Source organism: Pholis gunnellus, assembly GCF_910591455.1.
Source record: "Pholis gunnellus genome assembly, chromosome: 5".
NCBI lineage: Eukaryota > Metazoa > Chordata > Actinopteri > Perciformes > Pholidae > Pholis > Pholis gunnellus.
The window spans coordinates 13,735,793-13,756,631 of NC_136531.1; the positions used below are offsets into that span (position 1 = coordinate 13,735,793).

The following is a 20,839-nucleotide window of genomic DNA, read 5'->3' on the forward strand; positions in this document are numbered from 1 at the left end:
CTGTGCGGGTCGGTTGGCAATCGATTGGTCGACAGAGCGTCTTTCCAGGCCGAGAGCAGATGAGGCAGATGTGAGAAGGTAAAACTGTGTGAAATGATGTACACAAGTTATTAAAATGTTGCACAGTGCTTTCTGGCTTATCAATGCAGGAAACAAGAACAATATAAAAAGTTAGGCAATTACAAAATGTTGAGGATCTCATAATTAAACGAGATTGCTGGCCCTTGTTAAATGAATAGTTTTTTTCCAAGTGTATTGCCTATAGGCAAATCAATTAATTAGTTAAAAACCCTCACAATAAAAACATTTTTGAGACAAATGTATTTCTGCCGTTTAAACGTTTAAGTTCCTCTTTAAGTCCAGCCCTGTGATTTAAATGGGCGTACATGCTAATGCAGTGTTGCCACCCAGTGTTGGTGAATTGCAACTGTTCTCATTAAATTGAGGTTAATGTAAAGCTTGATTTGTGTCGAATCTGTTTAGTCTGCGCCTTCTGGTGTCACTTTTCAGTTTTGAAGAAAAAAAACTCTTAAATGTCCACAGTCAACAGCTTTTATTTTAAGCAACAGTGGCGACTGCTGTTCAGCTGCCACTATATACCAGGCAGTATATCAGTAAAATATGTTGTGTGCTTATGGGTTAGTGTACCTGTCACATAACCCAGGTTTAGTTGATGTACAGTGAGTGGGTCAGTAAACTGCACCATAAAAGTCACATAACTCTTTCACATGTCAGTTAAATTATATTATCGGATCAGTTTCATACATTTGATTAATTTAAGTACACAGCAATGATTAAAACATCCAGTCAGTTTGACTTTTACACACACTTACCACAGAAACAATTTTCTCCTAAACATTTCAGGATAATGATGAACTTCACATGCAATACATTTAATGTATTAATTCATGTGTGACTCCTGTCGCACACCAGTTTGATGGAGAAGGCAAGGTCCACTGTATAAGCCAACAGTGTAATACTGGCAACCACTGTTTCCATGATGACCAGTTCTGCACTCTTTCTTTGTCCGAGGTCTCTCAGATCCAGTATCTTGGTAAAACAAATCACTGTCGCCACCATGAAGAGCAACACCCCAATCAGACTGAAGCCGGCCAATAACTTGTCAAAAGGTAGAAAACATCGCCCAGCAAAGTCTCCTAATATTACCACAAGTGTGACTAGAGACATGAGGACACAGACACCGTATGATACGCAGGAGACCCACAGCTGCCAGCTGTTTGTAAAAGTAGGGTGTCCACAGATCGCCACAACCAGGGGTATCATACTCCAACATCCCCAGACTTGGAGTATCTTGAGGAGACCAGGCATGCTGCCCATGTAGCCTCTTTGTTCTTGGGCTTGGGTGCGAAGAATGTAGGACTCTGAGGTGTAGCCAAGGAAGGTGATGCAGGAGGCCACAACAGCCGCCACCATGCTCGGCGGTGCCCGTTGATGATCCATGACGATCCAAGGGAAAACCACAGAGGCACTAAGACACATCAGTGCCCCTAAAACTGCCGCTGTCATAGTCAGGTTCTTCCAGGATATTGGGATAAGGCTGTGAAACTGGATGATGCTGAGAATGTGGATAAGGAGTGTAAGTGTGAAGAAGAAGCACCAGGAAAACATGCAGAAAATCCTGAATGTGTGGTGGTTGGTTGAAGTTTTGTTGAACTCTGAAGGTTCCAGCGAGGCCACAAGGCTGAAGGTGGTGCAACCGGATACGACTTCCCATGTCCGCACCAAGAAAAGAGGACTTGTGAAGTCTTTGGCCTCCAATACAATCACAGGCATTCTCACAATGTTGAATCTGGGTGATCTCGTATCCAAGAGACAAGATATCCAAGAGGCGTGTAAAATGATACTTCAGTCTCAGTTCCACCAAAAGAATGTTGAAATCTAAAAGCTTCGTCAATCAGCTAATTGCATTCCCAAAATATTGGCCTGATGTTGAGTTCTGAAGAGTAGTCCAGTACAGTCAATGGTACATAAAACAGTCACCTCCAACAAATCTTCACTTGCGCCGTCAGGTATCATACAAAAAACAACCTTCTTTCTGTTCTGTTCACCAGTGCTTCATCCTTTTCACATAGCAAGTAAAACTTCAAAATATTATCTCTTGGAACACTGTCTCTGTAAAAATAAGCCTCGCCTACTTCCTTTTTGAGGTTGCAGCAGTGCTTTCAGTCTCACTGGAGGTATACGTGCAAATGACCACAATAAAAAAAACATGCAAACAAGGTTATCTTCCTCCCACTCTCGATTCTCATGCAATGCAGTTCCCTTTTTTGAGATAATAAACTACGGCGAGTACAGGTTCTCCTGACTCAATTGGCATTCATTTGCCACCACTTTGAACTCACTGTTGGAGGCATAAAATATGGTCACAGGTAGCTCTGAATAATTGTTTGCATGATGTTTGTAGCTGCCTGTGGGGCATTTGTATTAAGTTAAGATGAGTTTATTTGTTGAGTGCTGTGGATCATTTGAGTGAAGTGTTGCTCAGAGGATCTGGTAGTGTGTGTGGATCTGCTCTATCCTCAGGGGAGAAGAAGCTGATGTGACAAGCATCTGTCTTTTAATTTCACAACACCTGGAAATATGTTTGAGTTGCTTGGATTCAAATGAGTGTTTGGATGTCTGTGAGGGTGGCAGTTAGCTGCAAATGTTTTAGTGCATGAATGTATGCATGCATTAATGGGAATGCCTTTGTCTTGAATAGGCTACATATGGGCATGCATGTGTGCACCTACGCTGTAAAAATGCTTCATATCGACCAATGTATTTGAGTATATTTTCATATTTAAATATGTTCCTCGTGTGTGTGTGTGAGTGAGTGTATTTAATCAAGCACAAAGAGTCCTCTGATGATCCCAACCAATCACTTTGCCTCTGTGTATCGGCACACCTGCGCTCTGTGTTATAAATAGACGGAGGATACATCAAGTCCCTCGTGTCACACAGCTCAAGTTCAGAAACTTGTGTTTAGACAGAAGGGAGAAGAAACTCCACAAAGACAGACGATAGCTGATAAACAGTACTAACCACAGAATCATGGCTGTCTGTATTTGTCTTCATTTGTCAACTGCTTGATAAAAGTTAAAGATGTCACTTCATCAGTTTATGATTCAGGCTCAGTTGTGCAGTTTATTTAAAAAAAAATCACATTTGAATATAACTAGTTTATTTGTATGCATTCCTTTGGACAGAAAGGTATTTTACTCTAACAAAAATGTTAAATAAAAAATGTTGAAACAACATTGTGGTAACAGATTCCTCATGATGGCTAGAAGGCATCTCTCTGAGCTTTAGAGCATTTAAGATTTGTTCTGTTGGTTTTCATAAATCTTAAAAGAGAAACACAGAAGGTTTGTGATATTTATCATAAGCTTGAAGATTTGATGGAACGTAGAGCTGTAATTTCTGCATGGAACTACTGCCCCTCAGTGGTAATAAAATAGATTCCAGATTATTAGAGTAGAGATTGAAGGCTGCCTGTAGTACTGAAGGAGCAGCAGCAGAGGGTGAACATCTTCATCTTATCAACAAAGATGCAGTGGGAGGAAACCCTGTGTGTACTAAGCGTACCTCATGCATAAAACAATGTAGCCACCTTCCAATCCTGACAAAAATCCTCATCGTAATGTAGAAGAATATGCATACTTAGTGTGTGTGTGTGTGTAAATGATATACAGTAGTGGAAAGTCACTAAGTACATTAACTCAAGTACTGTTCCTAAGTATTATTCTGAGGTACTTTTTCTTTTCTTGAGTATTTCCATTGTATGCTACTTTATTATACCTCTACTCCACTGCAGTTCCGAGGGGAATATTGTAATCTTTACTTTACTATATTTATTTGATAAGTATACGTTTCAGATACAGATTATAAACACAATATGTAGTCAAAGAATTAATACTGATGTGTAATTATAGGTTAAGATAAGGCCCAGCAGTATATAAAGAAATTAAATTTAGCTCCACCTTTGTCAGCTGTAACATTAAATAAATTAACACGTTAATGCATCACTTATTATAATACAAAAATAAAATATATATTACACTTTTGTGCTTTTACTTAAGTAACATTTTGAATGCAGGACTTTTACCTGTAACTTGCAGTACTTCTACACTGTGGTATTGCTACTTTTCCTATTATCTAAATTATCTGATGATTATTATAAATTATCTGAGTCCTTCTTCCACCACTGGTAACAGATATCATTGCTGACTGTTGACAATCACATCCTTTAAAATAAACTAAAAGGGCTTTAAAAGAGCTACAGTACATCTGCTTATGGGGTTTTTAATCACCACATTTACTTACTGTACTTTAAATACTTAGTTGTTCTCTGCATCATAATGTGTTTCAATTTGTATCTAAAATGTCATACTACTGCAAATAGTATTACAAATTACAGATTATTTAGTTATAAAGCACCCTCCAAAAACAAGCCAACAGATGCAAAGAGACAAAAAACACAAACAAGATTAAAATCAGAATTCATTTAATTTTAAAAAACAACAATTTGCAATGTGGCTGCTGTTGTTTAGTTTTTAAACCCATCATTACCAAGATGTTCAAAGTCTAATAGTAATTGAGTGCAATATAATCCTTTTGTGTGTTGTGTGTTGAGTGATACTTGACCCCCTAAAAAATACACTTGAGAAGTATAGGCTTCCTCATCATATCAGTAAAATACTGCAACCACACGAGACAAAGTGTGAAACACGTCAGATGGGCAAAAAAAAAGGACCAAACGTGTGACATTTTAGTTCATGTTGTACAGTATGGCTGCTATGATTGAGTTCTGTACATTTATTAAAAGGAGGGATTGTCTTTAAAGTAAGGCTATAGCGATTTGACTAATCCTACAAAAAGCAGTCGAGAAACTTCTTAAAACAAGAATTTGTGATCATTTCACACATCAGCCAATATATACCTTCAGATTGCTTTGTTGTGTTTTAAGGTGGGATGCAGCTGCAAACTTGCAGCACTGACATTGAGCACAGTGTCGTTGTGTGACACAGGAAGTGTTGTATGCATCTCTCGAGATGACTGTCACTGTTTTAAAGTTACAACTTAGATTTTCACTCTAAATGCTAAATGCAATACTAGTGACATTTATTCAACCACCAGTGAACTGCTCTTGGAATTTTAAATGTTCAAAGGTTCTCTTTAAAATATTCAGAGCATTAATATAGCAGCAAACAACTATTTGCAATGTAAAGATATAGTGGAGTCATGGCTACCTGAGCAGAGAATGAAGTCACTCTCCCTCTGTGTGTGTTGTAATCTCTTGACTCTTGACGTTGGTTGCACCTTTAGCACAATAAATTATGCTCTGAATTTCGAATGTAGCACCTTTAATTGTTTTGCACTCAATCAGTGGATAGGATGAACAGAAACAGACTGCTCAAAGGACAACATATTCACCACACAATCATCACTGGTGGAGCACTTTTTATAGATGTCACTTATTGACTAATCAAGATGTTGAAGGTCCAAAGCCCAACAGCAGATATGTTTAAGTATACATAGTTTGTAGTTAAAGAGTTGAACCTGAAAAGATGGTATGGGTCTTTACAGTAACTTGATGACTGACTTATCTAAATACCTACATGGCCAATCAAATATGGTTCCACTTTTATTCTTATTTCAAGCTCCATATACGATAATGCTACTTTTACCGCAGCTTCCACATTCGAGGAATTGAGCTCGATAACTGGAGACACAGTGAGACATGTGTCAGATAAACAAAACTGAACCAACACCAAATGTGTGACATTGTGGTTTGCTTAGTATGGGAACAGGACACACACTTCTGCTGTGATGGTGAACCATTCAAACAGTAAAAAGAAAGAATTGCAAGCAGCTAAAACATTTAGCTCTCAGTTCATGATTGCACATATAATGTCATTGTTTTTGTTTTGTTTCTTTTTTACACTTTTTATTTATTTTTCAGTTGCTACACTGAACAAAATCCACAACAAAACATCACATCATTAATGACAAAATAAAAATTACAACCTTTGATCCGTTCTTTTCAGACCAGCTGAGAACACGGCCCATCTTTTCTCTTGTACGCAGTCCATTTTCTCCAGCGTTGATCATGGGTCCCTGCTTTAATCGTTAGATAGTTTTTCCATGGAGTATATTTCCTCCACAATGTCCAGCCACTGTCCTGGTCTTGGAGGGTCACATTTCAACCAGCTCCTTGTGATAGCCTTTTTACATGCGAGTGTCAGGATTTTGAAGCGATAAATGTCCTTCTTTTGAATTATGTCGCTGGATATCAATCCCAGGTACACAATCCAGGGGTCCCTGGGAATCTTGTAGCATAGAATCTCCTCAAGAATCTGAATAACCCTGTCCCAGAATGTTTGTATTTTTATACATGACCAGAAAATATGTGAGTGATTGGCATTCATCTGCCCACACTGTCTCTGAGAGCGAAGAGCGTTCAGAATCAGAACCGTTTATTGCCAAGTAGGTTACACATACAAGAAATTTGACTCTGTGAATGGTGCATAATAATAAACACAGTGCAATAATCAAGACATCATTTTAAAATAGAAAAATATTAAAATGTACAATAAAATGTGGTAACAAGCAAACAGACAACAGTATTTGTCAACTTGTCAAGTTAAATGTGCCTCTTCATCACAGCAGTCTGGTACGAAGCCGGCATCGCTACCAATGTCTCATCAATCTGCTTGGTGAACACGATACCAAAGTACTTAAACTCCTGCATCTGACTCACTCCAACCTAAAAGGGAGAAAGTCACATCAGTACAAAACACAGTACTAGGGCCTCAGACTTGGAGTTGCTGATTCTTATCCCGGACTCTTGGGGTATCCCTGACTCACTGTCGGGAGAAGGGTGGGTGTAGCTCTCGGTCTAACCTGTGTAATGGCGGCTACAGAAAGTTTGCTAATCCAGCAGGTATTGGAGCAGTCCCCTGGAATCACTGAATTTGAGTGGCTGCAGCTCGGTTAACTGAAAGTCCGTATCTCGGAGCTAATGCATATTTTCCTCCTGGCGAAGTGGTCTCCTGGTGACAGGGAGGACAAAACTAAAATATGAGTCTTTTTCTTGTTTCTGCCACATTGGGTTTAATCGAATCCATTGTCCATTGTCATTGTGTTGTTCTTTATGCTCATATATATTCTTATATATATATATATTTATATTGTACATAGTACTTAAATGTTAAATGTTTATGCTTAGTTTCTCTGTTCTACTTGTTGTCTTTAATGTCCTTGTTTCTCTTATATTTCTCTTGTTTATTGTATATATTTCATGTGTGTGTATGTACGATCAGAGTAATGTGTAACTAGAGTTAAATTTGATGTAGGTGCACGCATACATGGCCAATAAAGCTGATTCTGATTCTGATTCTGAATAGACAAACTATCAAAACATACATGGACCACACAGCCCCCAATTGGACTCACAGTAAACACAAAGATGGTTAACGTAAACCAAAAGCCGATGCCACACGTGAAGATTATATGGTAGCAATGTTACTCTGACCAGGTCTCAGAGTTTCTGAAAATTGGTTGAATCTCGCACGTTCTTACGAGCAGTTGGCTTTTAACATTTTTTTTAAATTTCTTTATAACAGATGACTGTAAATGTAGGAGCATGTGGCCGGATCTTACACGTTGTACCTTTAAGGGCAAGGATTTGACACAATTACCAACTCTTGCCTGTATGGCTAGAAAGCGAATCATTTTATGTTCACTTAAGATTAATGTCAGACTTATTTCTCTCTATTACACAATGCAGTTAAGGGTTTGTGTACTTGCTCTAATGTCATGGCAGCCTACAGTATACGTGATAAGGAAAGGGTAGTGATAAATTCAGTAATACCATGTCTCACATTAAATCAGTAAAAAATACAGTTTACTCCACTACCTTTAATGGTATTGTATTCTCTTCTTGGGTTAATCATTTTATATTAATGAGAAGTCTCGGTGGCTTTAACTTTAATTTGATGTATTTTAAACAAGCCCTCAAAACCCACCTCTTCAAACTCGCCTTCACCTGCTAACCCCTGCACCCTACCCTCCACTACATGACCCATTCTCCAGCTCTTTTTTTTTACCAAAAATGTTCTGTTTGTTTGTTTTGTTTGCTCCTCTGTCTTTCTTTTCTCAGAACTAACAACACTGCCAACCACCCACAGTCCAAAACACATTGACACATGCACATGCAAATAGCTAAAAAAAAGATATGTGTGAATCACATGCAAAGGCAATCAAGACTCCACCTCTACATCAATACTATAACATGGGTCAGATATTGTAAGTTACTGAACAGAGCTTGCTGTCAACAGTCCAGGTGAGACCCCAGAGTTTTGATTTGAGTTATCTGGCACATTATTATTAATTAACTTAGTCTGTGTTCATGCCTTTTACCTCCTGTCACTTTTTATTTCTTCCATACAGATGGCAAGGCTTTGGCATCTCATGCTCCTGAGCTGGGCATGGAGTCCACTCTGTCTGTCAGCCAGTGTGGGCTTCATTGGTTCACCGCAAGAGTGTGAAAAGGCTCACTTTGTCCCAGGTTACAACCTGGGTGGAGAAGGTTTCGATATCGTCACAATGCAGCGGAAAGGAGCCTATGTCATCGACATGGAAACATGGAAGCTCGGCAACAACACTTGCAGGATGTTCAGCAACAACTACATGAACAGAGTTAGTCAGAAGGTCCCAGCTGCCGTGTTGGACTGGAGACCCCTCCAAAAGTGCAGTTTAAAGGTCTCCAGTATAGTCTACAATTCTGTTGAAACTCTTGTCAATGATTCCACCTCATCTGTGTCCAACAATTGGAAAATTGGTCTCGAAATCCCTGTAGACCCGTCTGTTGCTCTTGGTGTTGGCTTTGGAGGTTCCCACTCCAAAGAATCTAAATTTGGCATGCAAAAGTCCAAACAAGACCGCTACACCTTCGTGCGCCATTCTGTCGACTGTAGCTTCTATCGGTGAGTATGTGGACAGATATTTGTCTCCTTGGCATTAATTCTGAATTAATTTGGTCAGTTCACTGAGAAATACTTTGTTTCACAGTTTCCTGGATACACAGCAATTTTGCAAACAACATTAATTAACAGTGAATAAAAGTGGATTGTGATAGACTGTAACTGATTAACATACTTCCTGTGCTTCACAGCTACAGATTGGCAAAGAATCCTCCGCTGAGTCCTGACTTTCAATCAGCCGTGAAATCCCTTCCACCCTATTCATATAAAACGGTGTCATTATTTCGCAGCCTGATCGACACATATGGTACACATTACATAACACAAGTGTCTCTAGGTGGGCAAATAAAAGCAATCACTTCTGTCAAGACCTGTGAGGCAACCATGAGTGGACTGTCGGCAACAGAAGTCAATGACTGTTTGTCAGTCGAGGCTTCTGCTAGCTTTAAAAGCACTGCGAGCATTAAGGCAGAGTACGAACGCTGTCAGGCAAAGAAGAAGAAGTTAGGCTCCGGACAAAGTTTCAGCAGCACGTTTAATGAGCGCAGCACAGACGTCATCGGTGGAAACATTGACGGCGCTGACATCCTCTTTGAAAGCCAAACAAACCACAAAGTCTATAACAGCTGGCTTAACTCCCTGAAGTCCTCACCCGATGTGGTCCAATACAGCATAAACCCCCTGCACACCATACTGCCAAGCGGTCATCCTGCCAGAGACGGACTGAAGCATGAGGTGGAGAAGTACATCAGCCAAAACGCAGTGTTGAAAAAATGCTCAGAATCCTGTCAGGTTGGTCACAGATCCAGCTCAAGGGATCCTTGTGCTTGTGTTTGCAACAGTAATCAGAATATCAAGTCAAACTGTTGTCCTGCTGGGAAAGGTCTTGCAACATTAAAGGTTTTCAATCTCTATGCAAAAGGGTTGTATGGTGATAGGTGGACTAAGACAGAAGGTTCAGTGGTGGTGAACTATGGATATCAGGAGAAACGCACTAGCATCATTGATAGCGATGACAATCCTAGATGGCCGGAGACTTTTGAGTTTGGACCCATCGTCGTTAACATGGGAAACCAACTTAAGTTCACTGTTTATGACGAGGACACTTATTGGAATAGTGATCTGTTAGGCGAGTGCTCAATTTCTCTGCGTAAGGGGACAGTGAGCAGCTCTTGCATGTTGGATCATGGCACCTTCTTCTTCTCGTACTCAGTCGAGTGTGCACCAAGTCTCGGCGGTGACCAATGTCAAGAATACATACCATCCCCCATGAGTCCCTCTCTGGCCAAGGTCTTCCACACCAGAAACGGGGTCCTTCTTGGGGCGGGGGAGGGGTATGCTAAACCAGTCGGCCAGTCAGGTTGAGGTCAGCAGTTGACATTAAGAGTAACGAGAGTACCACTATATAATAGCATATTTCACTCTGTTACTCTTTCTTTGCTTGATTTGTATTTGCAAAACACAAAGTATAATCCAAAAATGTCTGAAAAATTGTGTTTTATAATCCACCTTTTCTTCTGCTTCTTTCTTGTAAGTTACAAATTCTGCCAATAAAGCATCCGCAAAGACAACACCAGTGTCCGTCTGATTTTATGTCTCAAAAAATATGTTGATGTTGTGGTTTACATGTAATATTAAAATGCATACTCATAAATGCAGAAGCTATAGACTGTTTAAACTTTTCAGGCCCAAGTGCTCAAGCTTATCAAATATATGAACCATTAAAGTAGTTTGGTTGAATAATAACTTTTACACCATGTACCTCCAAATGAGGGGGGTTGAGTTAGATTTTTAGATTAGATTTTTCTACATTTGTCACTATTATTTTCCGACTACAATTTAATCTGAGTCCTTCCTGTTGAAGGCTGAAAGAATGTAAAACAAATATAAGTGTAAATTGCTCACTTAAACTTTACCCATATTCACTGATAGCTGTCACTCATTCCATTTAAGGCCACTATCCTGGCAATTGTGTGGTATGAATGACAAATGTACATGGCTCTGTTATCATCACATCACAGCTGTTTTAACTAAATAAGGTTTAAATAAATCAAAAATAATGTATCGCTTCGTTTCTCAAGTCACATTCTCCGTTTTTTATTCAGATGCATTTTCATCACCTCCATTTTTCACCAATGAATTTTTGCTACTTCCATCCCTCATCGGGTACAATACTGCCTTCTTTTATTGTCTGAACATATTCCTGCATGGGAGTGCCTTTGTCTTGAAAAGACTACATATGGACAGGCATGTATGCAACTACGCTGTAAAAATGTTTCATATAGATCACTGTCAGTGTGCATGTTTTCATGTTTGCATGTGTAATATGTTCCTCATGTGTGAGTGTATTTAATCAAGCACAAAGGATCCTCTGATGATCCCAACCAATCACTTTGCCTCTGTGTATCGGCACACCTGCGCTCTGTGTTATAAATAGACGGAGGATGCATCAATTCCCTCGTGTCACACAGCTCAAGTTCAGAAACTTGTGTTTAGACAGAAGAGAGAAGAAACTCCACAAAGACAGACGATAGCTGATAAACAGTGCTAACCACAGAATGTGTGTATCTTCATTTGTCGACTACTTTATAAAAGTTAAGATGTCACCTCATTAGTTTATGGTTCAGGCTCAGTTGTGCAGTTTATTTAAAAATAAAATCATATTTGAATATAACTAGTTTATTTGTATGCATTCCTTTGGACAGAAAGGTATTTTACTCTAACAAAAATGTTAAATATAAATCCACCAAATGTTGAACAACATTGTGGTAACAGATTCCTCATGATGGCTAGAAGGCATCTCTCTGAGCTTTAGAGCATTTAAGATTTGTTCTGTTGGTTTTCATAAATCTTAAAAGAGAAACAGAGAAGGTTTGTGATATTTATCATAAGCTTGAAGATTTGATGGAACGTAGAGCTGTAATTTGTGCATGGAACTACTGCCCCTCAGTGGTAATAAAATAGATTCCAGATTATTAGAGTAGAGATTGAAGGCTGCCTGTAGTACTGAAGGAGCAGCAGCAGAGGGTGAACATCTTCATCTTATCAACAAAGATGCAGTGGGAGGAAACCCTGTGTGTACTAAGCGTACCTCATGCAGACAACAATGTAGCCGCCTTCCAACCCTGACAAAAATGCTCATCATAATGTAGAAGAATATGCATACTTAGTGTGTGTGTGTGTGTAAATGATATACAGTAGTGGAAAGTCACTAAGTACATTAACTCAAGTACTGTTCCTAAGTATTATTCTGAGGTACTTTTTCTTTTCTTGAGTATTTGCATTGTATGCTACTTATTTATACCTCTACCACTATTGTAATCTTTACTTTACTATATTTATTTGATAAGTATAAGTTTCAGATACAGATTATAAACACAATATGTAGTCAAAGAATTAATTCTGATGTGTTATTATAGGTTAAGATAAGGCCCAGCAGTATATAAAGAAATTAAATTTAGCTCCACCTTTGTCAGCTGTAACATTAAATAAAATAACACATTAATGCATCACTTATTATAATACAAAAATAAAATATATATTACACTTTTGTGCTTTTACTTAAGTAACATTTTGAGTGCAGGATTTTTACCTGTAACTTGCAGTACTTCTACACTGTGGTATTGCTACTTTTCCTATTATCTAAATTATCTGATGATTATTATAAATCATCTGAGTACTTCTTCCACCACTGGTAACAGATATCATTGCTGACTGTTGACAATCACATCCTTTAAACTGTAATTTTGAAATACCTAAAAGATTTGTACCCATTGCACTAATGTTGCGATTGTAACAGCTTTTTTAAATGGGGAAATTAGATATTTGTTTATCACGGATGTTTTTTTTCATGATCCCTGACACAAGACCTGAGCATGTGCTTTTTTCTTTTCTGATAGTTAAGTACTTGATAACAATTACACAATGTCGGCCTGTGATGTCTACTGACAGTCTGGCCAGATCTTATATGCATACATTCACAAACACAAACACCTATGGCATTATAGTGCTGCCTGGTAGTTCCTTGATTTAAAATAAACCATTCCATAATGTTCCCAATGTATCTTTGATTCTTCTGTCAGACTGTATTGTTGGAAGTGAAGAGGTGCTTTCAAATGCAAAAGGAACAAGAGGTAGATGTCATCAAACTGGAGGTGCAATCCTCCCAAATAAACTAAAAGAGTTTTAAAAGAGCTACAGTACATGTGTTTATCGGGTTTTTAATCACCGCAATTACTTACTGTACTTTAAATACTTAGTTGTTCTTTCCATCACAAGGTGTTTGAATTTGTATTTAAAATGTCATACTACTACAAATAGTATTAAAAATGAGAAATGATTTAATTGTATACTGTAGCACCCTTCAAAAACAAGTTACAAAGAGCTTAAAAAAACAGAGCCAACAGATGCAGAGAGACAAAAAACACAAACAATTAAGATTAAAATCAGAAGAAATTGTAACAAAAAAACAACAATTTGCAGTAATTTTCTTTTCAAGGCTGCTGTTTAGTTTTTAAACCCGTCATTGCAGAGATGTTCAAAGTCTAATAATAATTGAGTGTATATAATCATTTTGTGTGTTGTGTGTTGAGTGATACTTGACCCCCTAAAAAAATCCACTTGAGAAGTATAGGCTTCCTCATTCCAGTAAAATAGTGCAATCACACGAGACAAAGTGTGAAACACGCCAGATGGGCAAAAAACGTGTGACATTTTAGTTCATGTTGTACAGTATGGCTGCTATGATTGAGTTCTGTACATTTATTAAAAGGAGGAATTGTCTTTTAAGTAAGGCTATAGCGATTTGATTAATCTTACAAAAAACAGTCGACAAACTTTAAAAAAAAAAGAATTTCACACATCAGCCAATATATACCTTCAGAGATTGCTTTGTTGTGTTTTAAGGTGGGATGCATCTGCAAACTTGCAGCACTGACAGAGAGCACAGTGTCGTTGTGTGACACAGGAAGAGTTGTATGCATCTCACGAGATGACTGTCACTGTTTTAAAGTTACAACTTAGATTTTCACTCTAAATGCTAAATGCAATACTAGTGACATTTATTCAACCACCATGTAGTGAACTGCTCTTGGAATTTTAAATGTTCAAAGGTTCTCTTTAAAATATTCAGAGCATTAATATCGCAGCAACTATTTGCTATGTAAAGAAATAGGCAAGGCAAGTTTATTTGTATAACACATTTCAACAACAAGGTAATTCAAAGTGCTGGAAACACTTTATAATAACTACACACTATGAAGCATTAGTTAAGTATGAGTAAACACTTAATTCATTTATAAAGCATTGTTCCTACATTAATAATTCATTAGTATGCAGTTCATAACAACAGTTATAAATGTTTTATTCTTGATTAATAAGCTCGTCTCTTATGTGTTTCATTATTGTGTTTTCACACTTTATAAATGATGGATTCCCCATTTGTAAATGAAGTATTATATATTTTGCAAACCAATTATTAAGGAGTTGTAGATGATTAATAATATAATTTATAAAGTGTTAGTAAATGATTAATAACTTATTTAGATGTACATTATTCATGCATTTATATATATATATAATCATTTAGATATGCACTAATCAGAATCAGGATCAGAATCAGAACCGTTTATTGCCATGGTATGTTGAACATACAAGGAATTTGACATGACGGGAAGGTGCTTAACATTTAACAATCAACAACAATCAGTGCAAGTAGAAACATATTAAAATTTACAGAGAGATATAAAATAAAGTAAGATATAGAATAAAGTGAAACATAGAATAAGGATGAAATATAAATAAAGTGAAATATAAAATAAAGTGCACAAACCAACCGATAACAGGACTATAAACAAGTAAGATGTGTAGTGTAAAAGTGTCGAGTGAAATAGAAGGGATCGAAGGAATGCAGGGGAGTGACCGGTAGGAATTTTTCCTGGGGATGACAGTCAGTGGGGGTCCCGGGCTTTGTTAATGAGCCCGACTGCGGAAGGGAAGAAACTGTTCATGTGTCGGGAGGTCTTGGTCCTGATGGACCTCAGCCTCCTGCCAGATGGGAGTGGCACAAACAGTTTTTGTCCAGGGTGAGAGGGGTCGGCTACAATCTTTCTTGCTCGCTTCAGGGTCCTTGAAGCGAACAAGTCCTGGAGGGACGACAGATTACAGCCAATCACCCTCTCAGCAGAGCGGATGATGCGCTGCAGCCTGCCCTTGTCCTTGGCAGTGGCTGCAGCGTACCAGACCGTGATGGAGGAGCAGAGGATGGACTCAATGATGGCTGTGTAGAAGTGCACCATCATTGTCTTTGGCAGGTTGAACTTCTTCAGCTGCCTCAGGAAGAACATCCTCTGCTGAGCCTTCTTGGTGATGGAGCTGGTGTTAGGGTCCCACTTGAGGTCCTGGGATATGATGGAGCCCAGGAAGTGGAAGGACTCCACAGCGTCGACGGGGGAGTCACACAGGGTGATAGGGGATGGTGGGGCTACGTTCTTGCGGAAATCCAGAACCATCTCCACTGTCTTTAGAGCGTTGAGCTCTAAGTTGTTCAGACCACACCAGGTCAGCAGATGGTCAATCTCCCACCTGTAGGCAGACTCATCCCCACCAGAGATGAGTCCATTGAGGGTGGTGTCATCCGCAAACTTCAGGAGCTTGACGGACTGATGACTGGAGGTGCAGCTGTTAGTGTACAGGGAGAAGAGCAGAGGGGAAAGAACACAGCCTTGGGGGGAAACGGTGCCGATGGTCCGAGAGGCTGAGACACGTTTTCCCAGCTTCACGTGCTGCTTCCTGTCAGACAGGAAGTCTGTGATCCACTTGCAGGTGGAGACGGGCACGTGCAGCTGAGAGAGCTTGTCATGCAGCAGACATGGGATGATAGTGTTGAAGGCAGAGCTGACACAAACAGGACTTGTGCCAGACTTCGGCATTGTGCCATCACAATTGCACACTTTGTACTTTTTGCAAGTATTTTGGCTTCACTGGACCCTGACCTCTAGCATGATCTGGGGCCGTTTACAGCCAAGAGTCTGGGATAAGAGTCAGCACCTCCAAGTCTGAGGCGTTAGTACTGTGTTTTGTACTGTGAATTTCTCCCTTTTGGGTTGGAGTGAGTCAGATGCAGGAGTTTTAGTACTTTGGTGTCATGTTCACCAAGCTGATTGATGACATTGGTAGTAATGCAGGCTTTGTACCAGACTGCTGTGATGAAGAGGTAGACACATTTTTTAAGTTGACAATCAGTATATGCTCTAACTACCTGCAATGAGCTTGGAGGAGCTTGCTCCCTGAGCTGTCTTTTTTTAAGTTGCAATGTATATGATCTGACCAGAATTTCAAACATTAAAAAATGAACTAAAATCTGCAGAATGTGAAGAAGTAACATCTTCATATTGGGTTATAGAGATATCTACTGAAATGAGGAAGCAAACCAGCTAGGCCTGACCCGTCCTGTCTTGTAATACAACTTTTTTCTCTATTACAAAATGCCGTTAAGGGTCTGTGTACTTGCTCTAATGTCATGGCAGCCTACAGTATACTTTATAAGGAAAGGGTAGTGTTAAATTCAATAATACTGTGTCTCATATTACAGTAGTAAGAAATACATTACCTTTAATGATATTGTATTCTCTTCTTGGGTTAATCATTTTATATTAATGAGAAGTCTCAGTGGCTCGAACTTTAATTGTATGTGTATAGTGTATTTCATTACAGGTCAACTAAATGTGCCTTAAAGTGCATACTACAACAAGTCAGATGGAAATGTATCAAAAACAGAACTAACAACACTGCCAACCACCCACAGTCCAAAACACATTGACACATGCACATGCAGATAGCTAAAAAAAAGATATGTGTGAATCACATGCAAAGGCAATCAAGACTCCACCTCTACATCAATACTATAACATGGGTCAGATATTGTAAGTTACTGAACAGAGCTTGCTGTCAACAGTCCAGGTGAGACCCCAGAGTTTTGATTTGAGTTATCTGGCACATTAATATTAATTCACTTAGTCTGTGTTCATGCCTTTTACCTCCTGTCACTTTTTATTTCTTCCATACAGATGGCAAGGCTTTGGCATCTCATGCTCCTGAGCTGGGCATGGAGTCCACTCTGTCTGTCAGCCAGTGTGGGCTTCATTGGTTCACCGCAAGAGTGTGAAAAGGCTCACTTTGTCCCAGGTTACAACCTGGGTGGACAAGGCTTCAACATCGTCACAATGCAGCGGAAAGGAGCCTATGTCATCGACATGGAAACATGGAAGCTCGGCAACAACACTTGCAGGATGTTCAGCAACAACTACATGAACGGAGTTCGTCAGAAGGTCCCAGCTGCCGTGGTCGACTGGAGAACCCTCCAAAATGTCGGTTTAAAGGTCTCCAGTATAGTCTACAATTCTGTTGAAACTCTTGTCAATGACTCCACCTCAGCTGTGTCCAACAATTGGAAAATTGGCCTCGAAATCCCTGTAGACCCGTCTGTTGCTCTTGGTGTTGGCTTTGGAGGTTCCCACTCCAAAGAATCTCACTTTGCCATGAGAAAGTCCAAACAAGACCGCTACACCTTCTTTCGCCATTCTGTCGACTGTAGCTTCTATCGGTGAGTATGTGGACAGATATTTGTCTTCTTGGCATTAATTCTGCATTAATTTGGTCAGTTCACTGAGAAATACTTTGTTTCACAGTGTCCTGGATACACAGCAATTTTGCAAACAACATTAACAGTGAATAAAATTGGATTGTGATAGACTGTAATTGATTAATATACTTCCTGTGCTTCACAGCTACAGATTGGCAAAGAATCCTCCGCTGAGTCCTGACTTTCAATCAGCCGTGGCCTCCCTTCCACCCTATTCATATAAAACGGTGTCATTATATCGCAGACTGATCGACACATATGGTACACATTACATAACACAAGTGTCTCTAGGTGGGCAAATAAAAGCAATCACTTCTGTCAAGACCTGTGAGGCAACCATGAGTGGACTGTCGGTAACAGAAGTCAATGACTGTTTGTCAGACGAGGCTTCTGCTAACTTTGCAAGCGCTGCGAGCACTAGGGCAGAGTACGAACGCTGTCAGGCAAAGAAGAAGAAGTTAGGCTCCGGACAAAGTTTCAGCAGCACGTTTAATGAGCGCAGCACAGACGTCATCGGTGGAAACATTGACGGCGCTGACATCCTCTTTGAAAGCCAAACAAACCACAAAGTCTATAACAGCTGGCTTAACTCCCTGAAGTCCTCACCCGATGTGGTCCAATACAGCATAAACCCCCTGCACACCATACTGCCAAGCGGTCATCCTGCCAGAGACGGACTGAAGCATGAGGTGGAGAAGTACATCAGCCAAAACGCAGTGTTGAAAAAATGCTCAGAATCCTGTCAGGTTGGTCACAGATCCAGCTCAAGGGATCCTTGTGCTTGTGTTTGCAACAGTAATCAGAATATCAAGTCAAACTGTTGTCCTGCTGGGAAAGGTCTTGCAACATTAAAGGTTTTCAATCTCTATGCAAAAGGGTTGTATGGTGATGTGTTGACTAAGACAGACGGTTCAGTGGAGGTGACCTATGGAGGTCAGAAGAAACGCACTGCCATCATTAATAACAATGACAATCCTAGATGGAAGGAGACTTTTAATTTCGGACCCGTCAACATTAGGAAGCAAAACCAACTTAAGTTCGCTGTTTATGATGCAGACACTTACTGGAATAGTGATCTGTTAGGCAAGTGCACAATCTTTCTGCATAGGGGGTCAGTGAGCAACTCTTGCGCGTTGAATCATGGCACCCTCTACTACTCGTACTCAGTCGAGTGTGCAGCAAGTCTCGGCGGTGACCAATGTCAAGAATACATACCATCCCCCATGAGTCCCTCTCTGGCCAAGGTCTTCCACACCAGAAACGGGGTCCTTCTTGGTGCGGGGGAGGGGTATGCTAAACCAGTCGGCCAGTCAGGTTGAGGTCAGCAGTTGACATTAAGAGTAACGAGAGTACCACTATATAATCGCATATTTCACTCTGTAACTCTTTCTTTGCTTGATTTGTATTTGCAAAACACAAAGTATAATCCAAAAATGTCTGAAAAATTGTGTTTTATAATCTACCTTTTCTTCTGCTTCTTTCTTGTAAGTTACAAATTCTGCCAATAAAGCATCCGCAAAGACAACACCAGTGTCCGTCTGATTTTATGTCTTAAAAAGTATGTTGATGTTGTGGTTTACATGTAATATTAAAATGCATACTCATAAATGCAGAAGCTATAGACTGTTTAAACTTTTCAGACCCGAGTGCTCAAGTTTATCAAATATATGAACCATTAAAGTAATTTAGTTGAATAATAACTTTTACACCATGTACCTCCAAATGAGGGGGGTTGAGTTAGATTTTTAGATTAGATTTTTCTACATTTGTCACTATTATTTTCCGACTACAATTTAATCTGAGTCCTTCCTATTGAAGGCTGAAAGAATGTAAAACAAATATAAGTGTAAATTGCTCACTTAAACTTTACCCATATTCACTGATAGCTGTCACTCATTCCATTTAAGGCCACTATCCTGGCAATTGTGTGGTATGAATGACAAATGTACATGGCTCTGTTATCATCACATCACAGCTGTTTTAACTAAATAAGGTTTAAATCCGTAAAATAAAATGAATCGCTTCGTTTCTCAAGTCATATTTTTATGGCTCCATTTTTTTATTCAGATGCATTTTCATCACCTCCATTTTTCACCAATGAATTTTTGCTACTTCCATCCCTCATCGGGTACAATACTGCCTTCTTTTATTGTCTGAACATATTCCTGCATGGGAGTGCCTTTGTCTTGAAAAGGCTACATATGGACAGGCATGTATGCAACTACGCTGTAAAAATGTTTCATATAGATCACTGTCAGTGTGTATGTTTTCATGTTTGCATGTGTAATATATTCCTCATGTGTGAGTGTATTTAATCAAGCACAAAGGATCCTCTGATGATCCCAACCAATCACTTTGCCTCTGTGTATCGGCACACCTGCGCTCTGTGTTATAAATAGACGGAGGATGCATCAAGTCCCTCGTGTCACGCAGCTCAAGTTCAGAAACTTGTGTTTAGACAGAAGAGAGAAGAAACTCCACAAAGACAGACGATAGCTGATAAACAGTGCTAACCACAGAATCATGGCTGTGTGTATTTGTGTTCCTTTGTCGACTACTTTATAAAAGTTAAGATGTCACTTCATCAGTTTATGGTTCAGGCTCAGTTGTGCAGTTTATTTTAAAATAAAATCATATTTGAATATAACTAGTTTATTTGTATTCATTCCTTTGGACAGAAAGGTATTTTACTCTAACAAAAATGTTAAATAAAAATCCACCAAATGATAAACAACATTGTGGTAACAAGGTTCAAGGTTCAAGGTTCTTTATTTGCCATTTGTACATAGACCAACAGTCCAGGTACATAGGAATTATTTGTGCAGAGCTCTCTGAGTCAACATTAGAAGATAGTGAAGATAAAAGTAAGGATAAAAACACTTTATAAACACAGATTCCTCATGATGGCTAGAAGGCATCTCTCTGAGCTTTAGAGCATTTAAGATTTGTTCTGTTGGTTTTCATAAATCTATAAAGAGAAACACAGAAGGTTTGTGATATTTATCATAGGCTTGAAGATTTGATGGAACGTAGGGCTGTAATTTCTGCATGGAACTACTGCCCCTCAGTGGTAATAAAATAGATTCCAGATTATTAGAGTAGAGATTGAAGGCTGCCTGTAGTACTGAAGGAGCAGCAGCAGAGGGTGAACATCTTCATCTTATCAACAAAGATGCAGTGGGAGGAAACCCTGTGTGTACTAAGCGTACCT

At 39.3% G+C, this 20,839-nt stretch overlaps 2 protein-coding genes across 2 annotated transcripts; one reads left to right on the forward strand and one right to left on the reverse strand.

Annotated features, from left to right (window-relative positions):
* Positions 1 to 544: 544 nt before the first annotated feature.
* Positions 545 to 2,081, reverse strand: LOC306696187 (myeloid-associated differentiation marker-like). Its single transcript, XM_079159739.1, has one exon. The coding sequence runs from the start codon at positions 1,792 to 1,794 to the stop codon at positions 907 to 909; it is 888 nt and encodes a 295-aa protein (XP_079015865.1). The 5' UTR covers positions 1,795 to 2,081; the 3' UTR covers positions 545 to 906.
* Positions 2,082 to 8,454: 6,373 nt separating this feature from the next.
* LOC306696403 (uncharacterized protein) lies at positions 8,455 to 19,141 on the forward strand (the record flags this gene model as incomplete). The annotated part of the gene is made up of 5 exons (XM_079160007.1): positions 8,455 to 8,990; positions 9,179 to 10,347; positions 16,915 to 16,946; positions 17,054 to 17,589; positions 17,774 to 19,141. 5 exons carry the CDS (start codon positions 8,455 to 8,457, stop codon positions 18,945 to 18,947), a joined length of 3,447 nt encoding a protein of 1,148 aa, XP_079016133.1. The 3' UTR covers positions 18,948 to 19,141.
* Between the last annotated feature and the right edge of the window lie 1,698 nt (positions 19,142 to 20,839).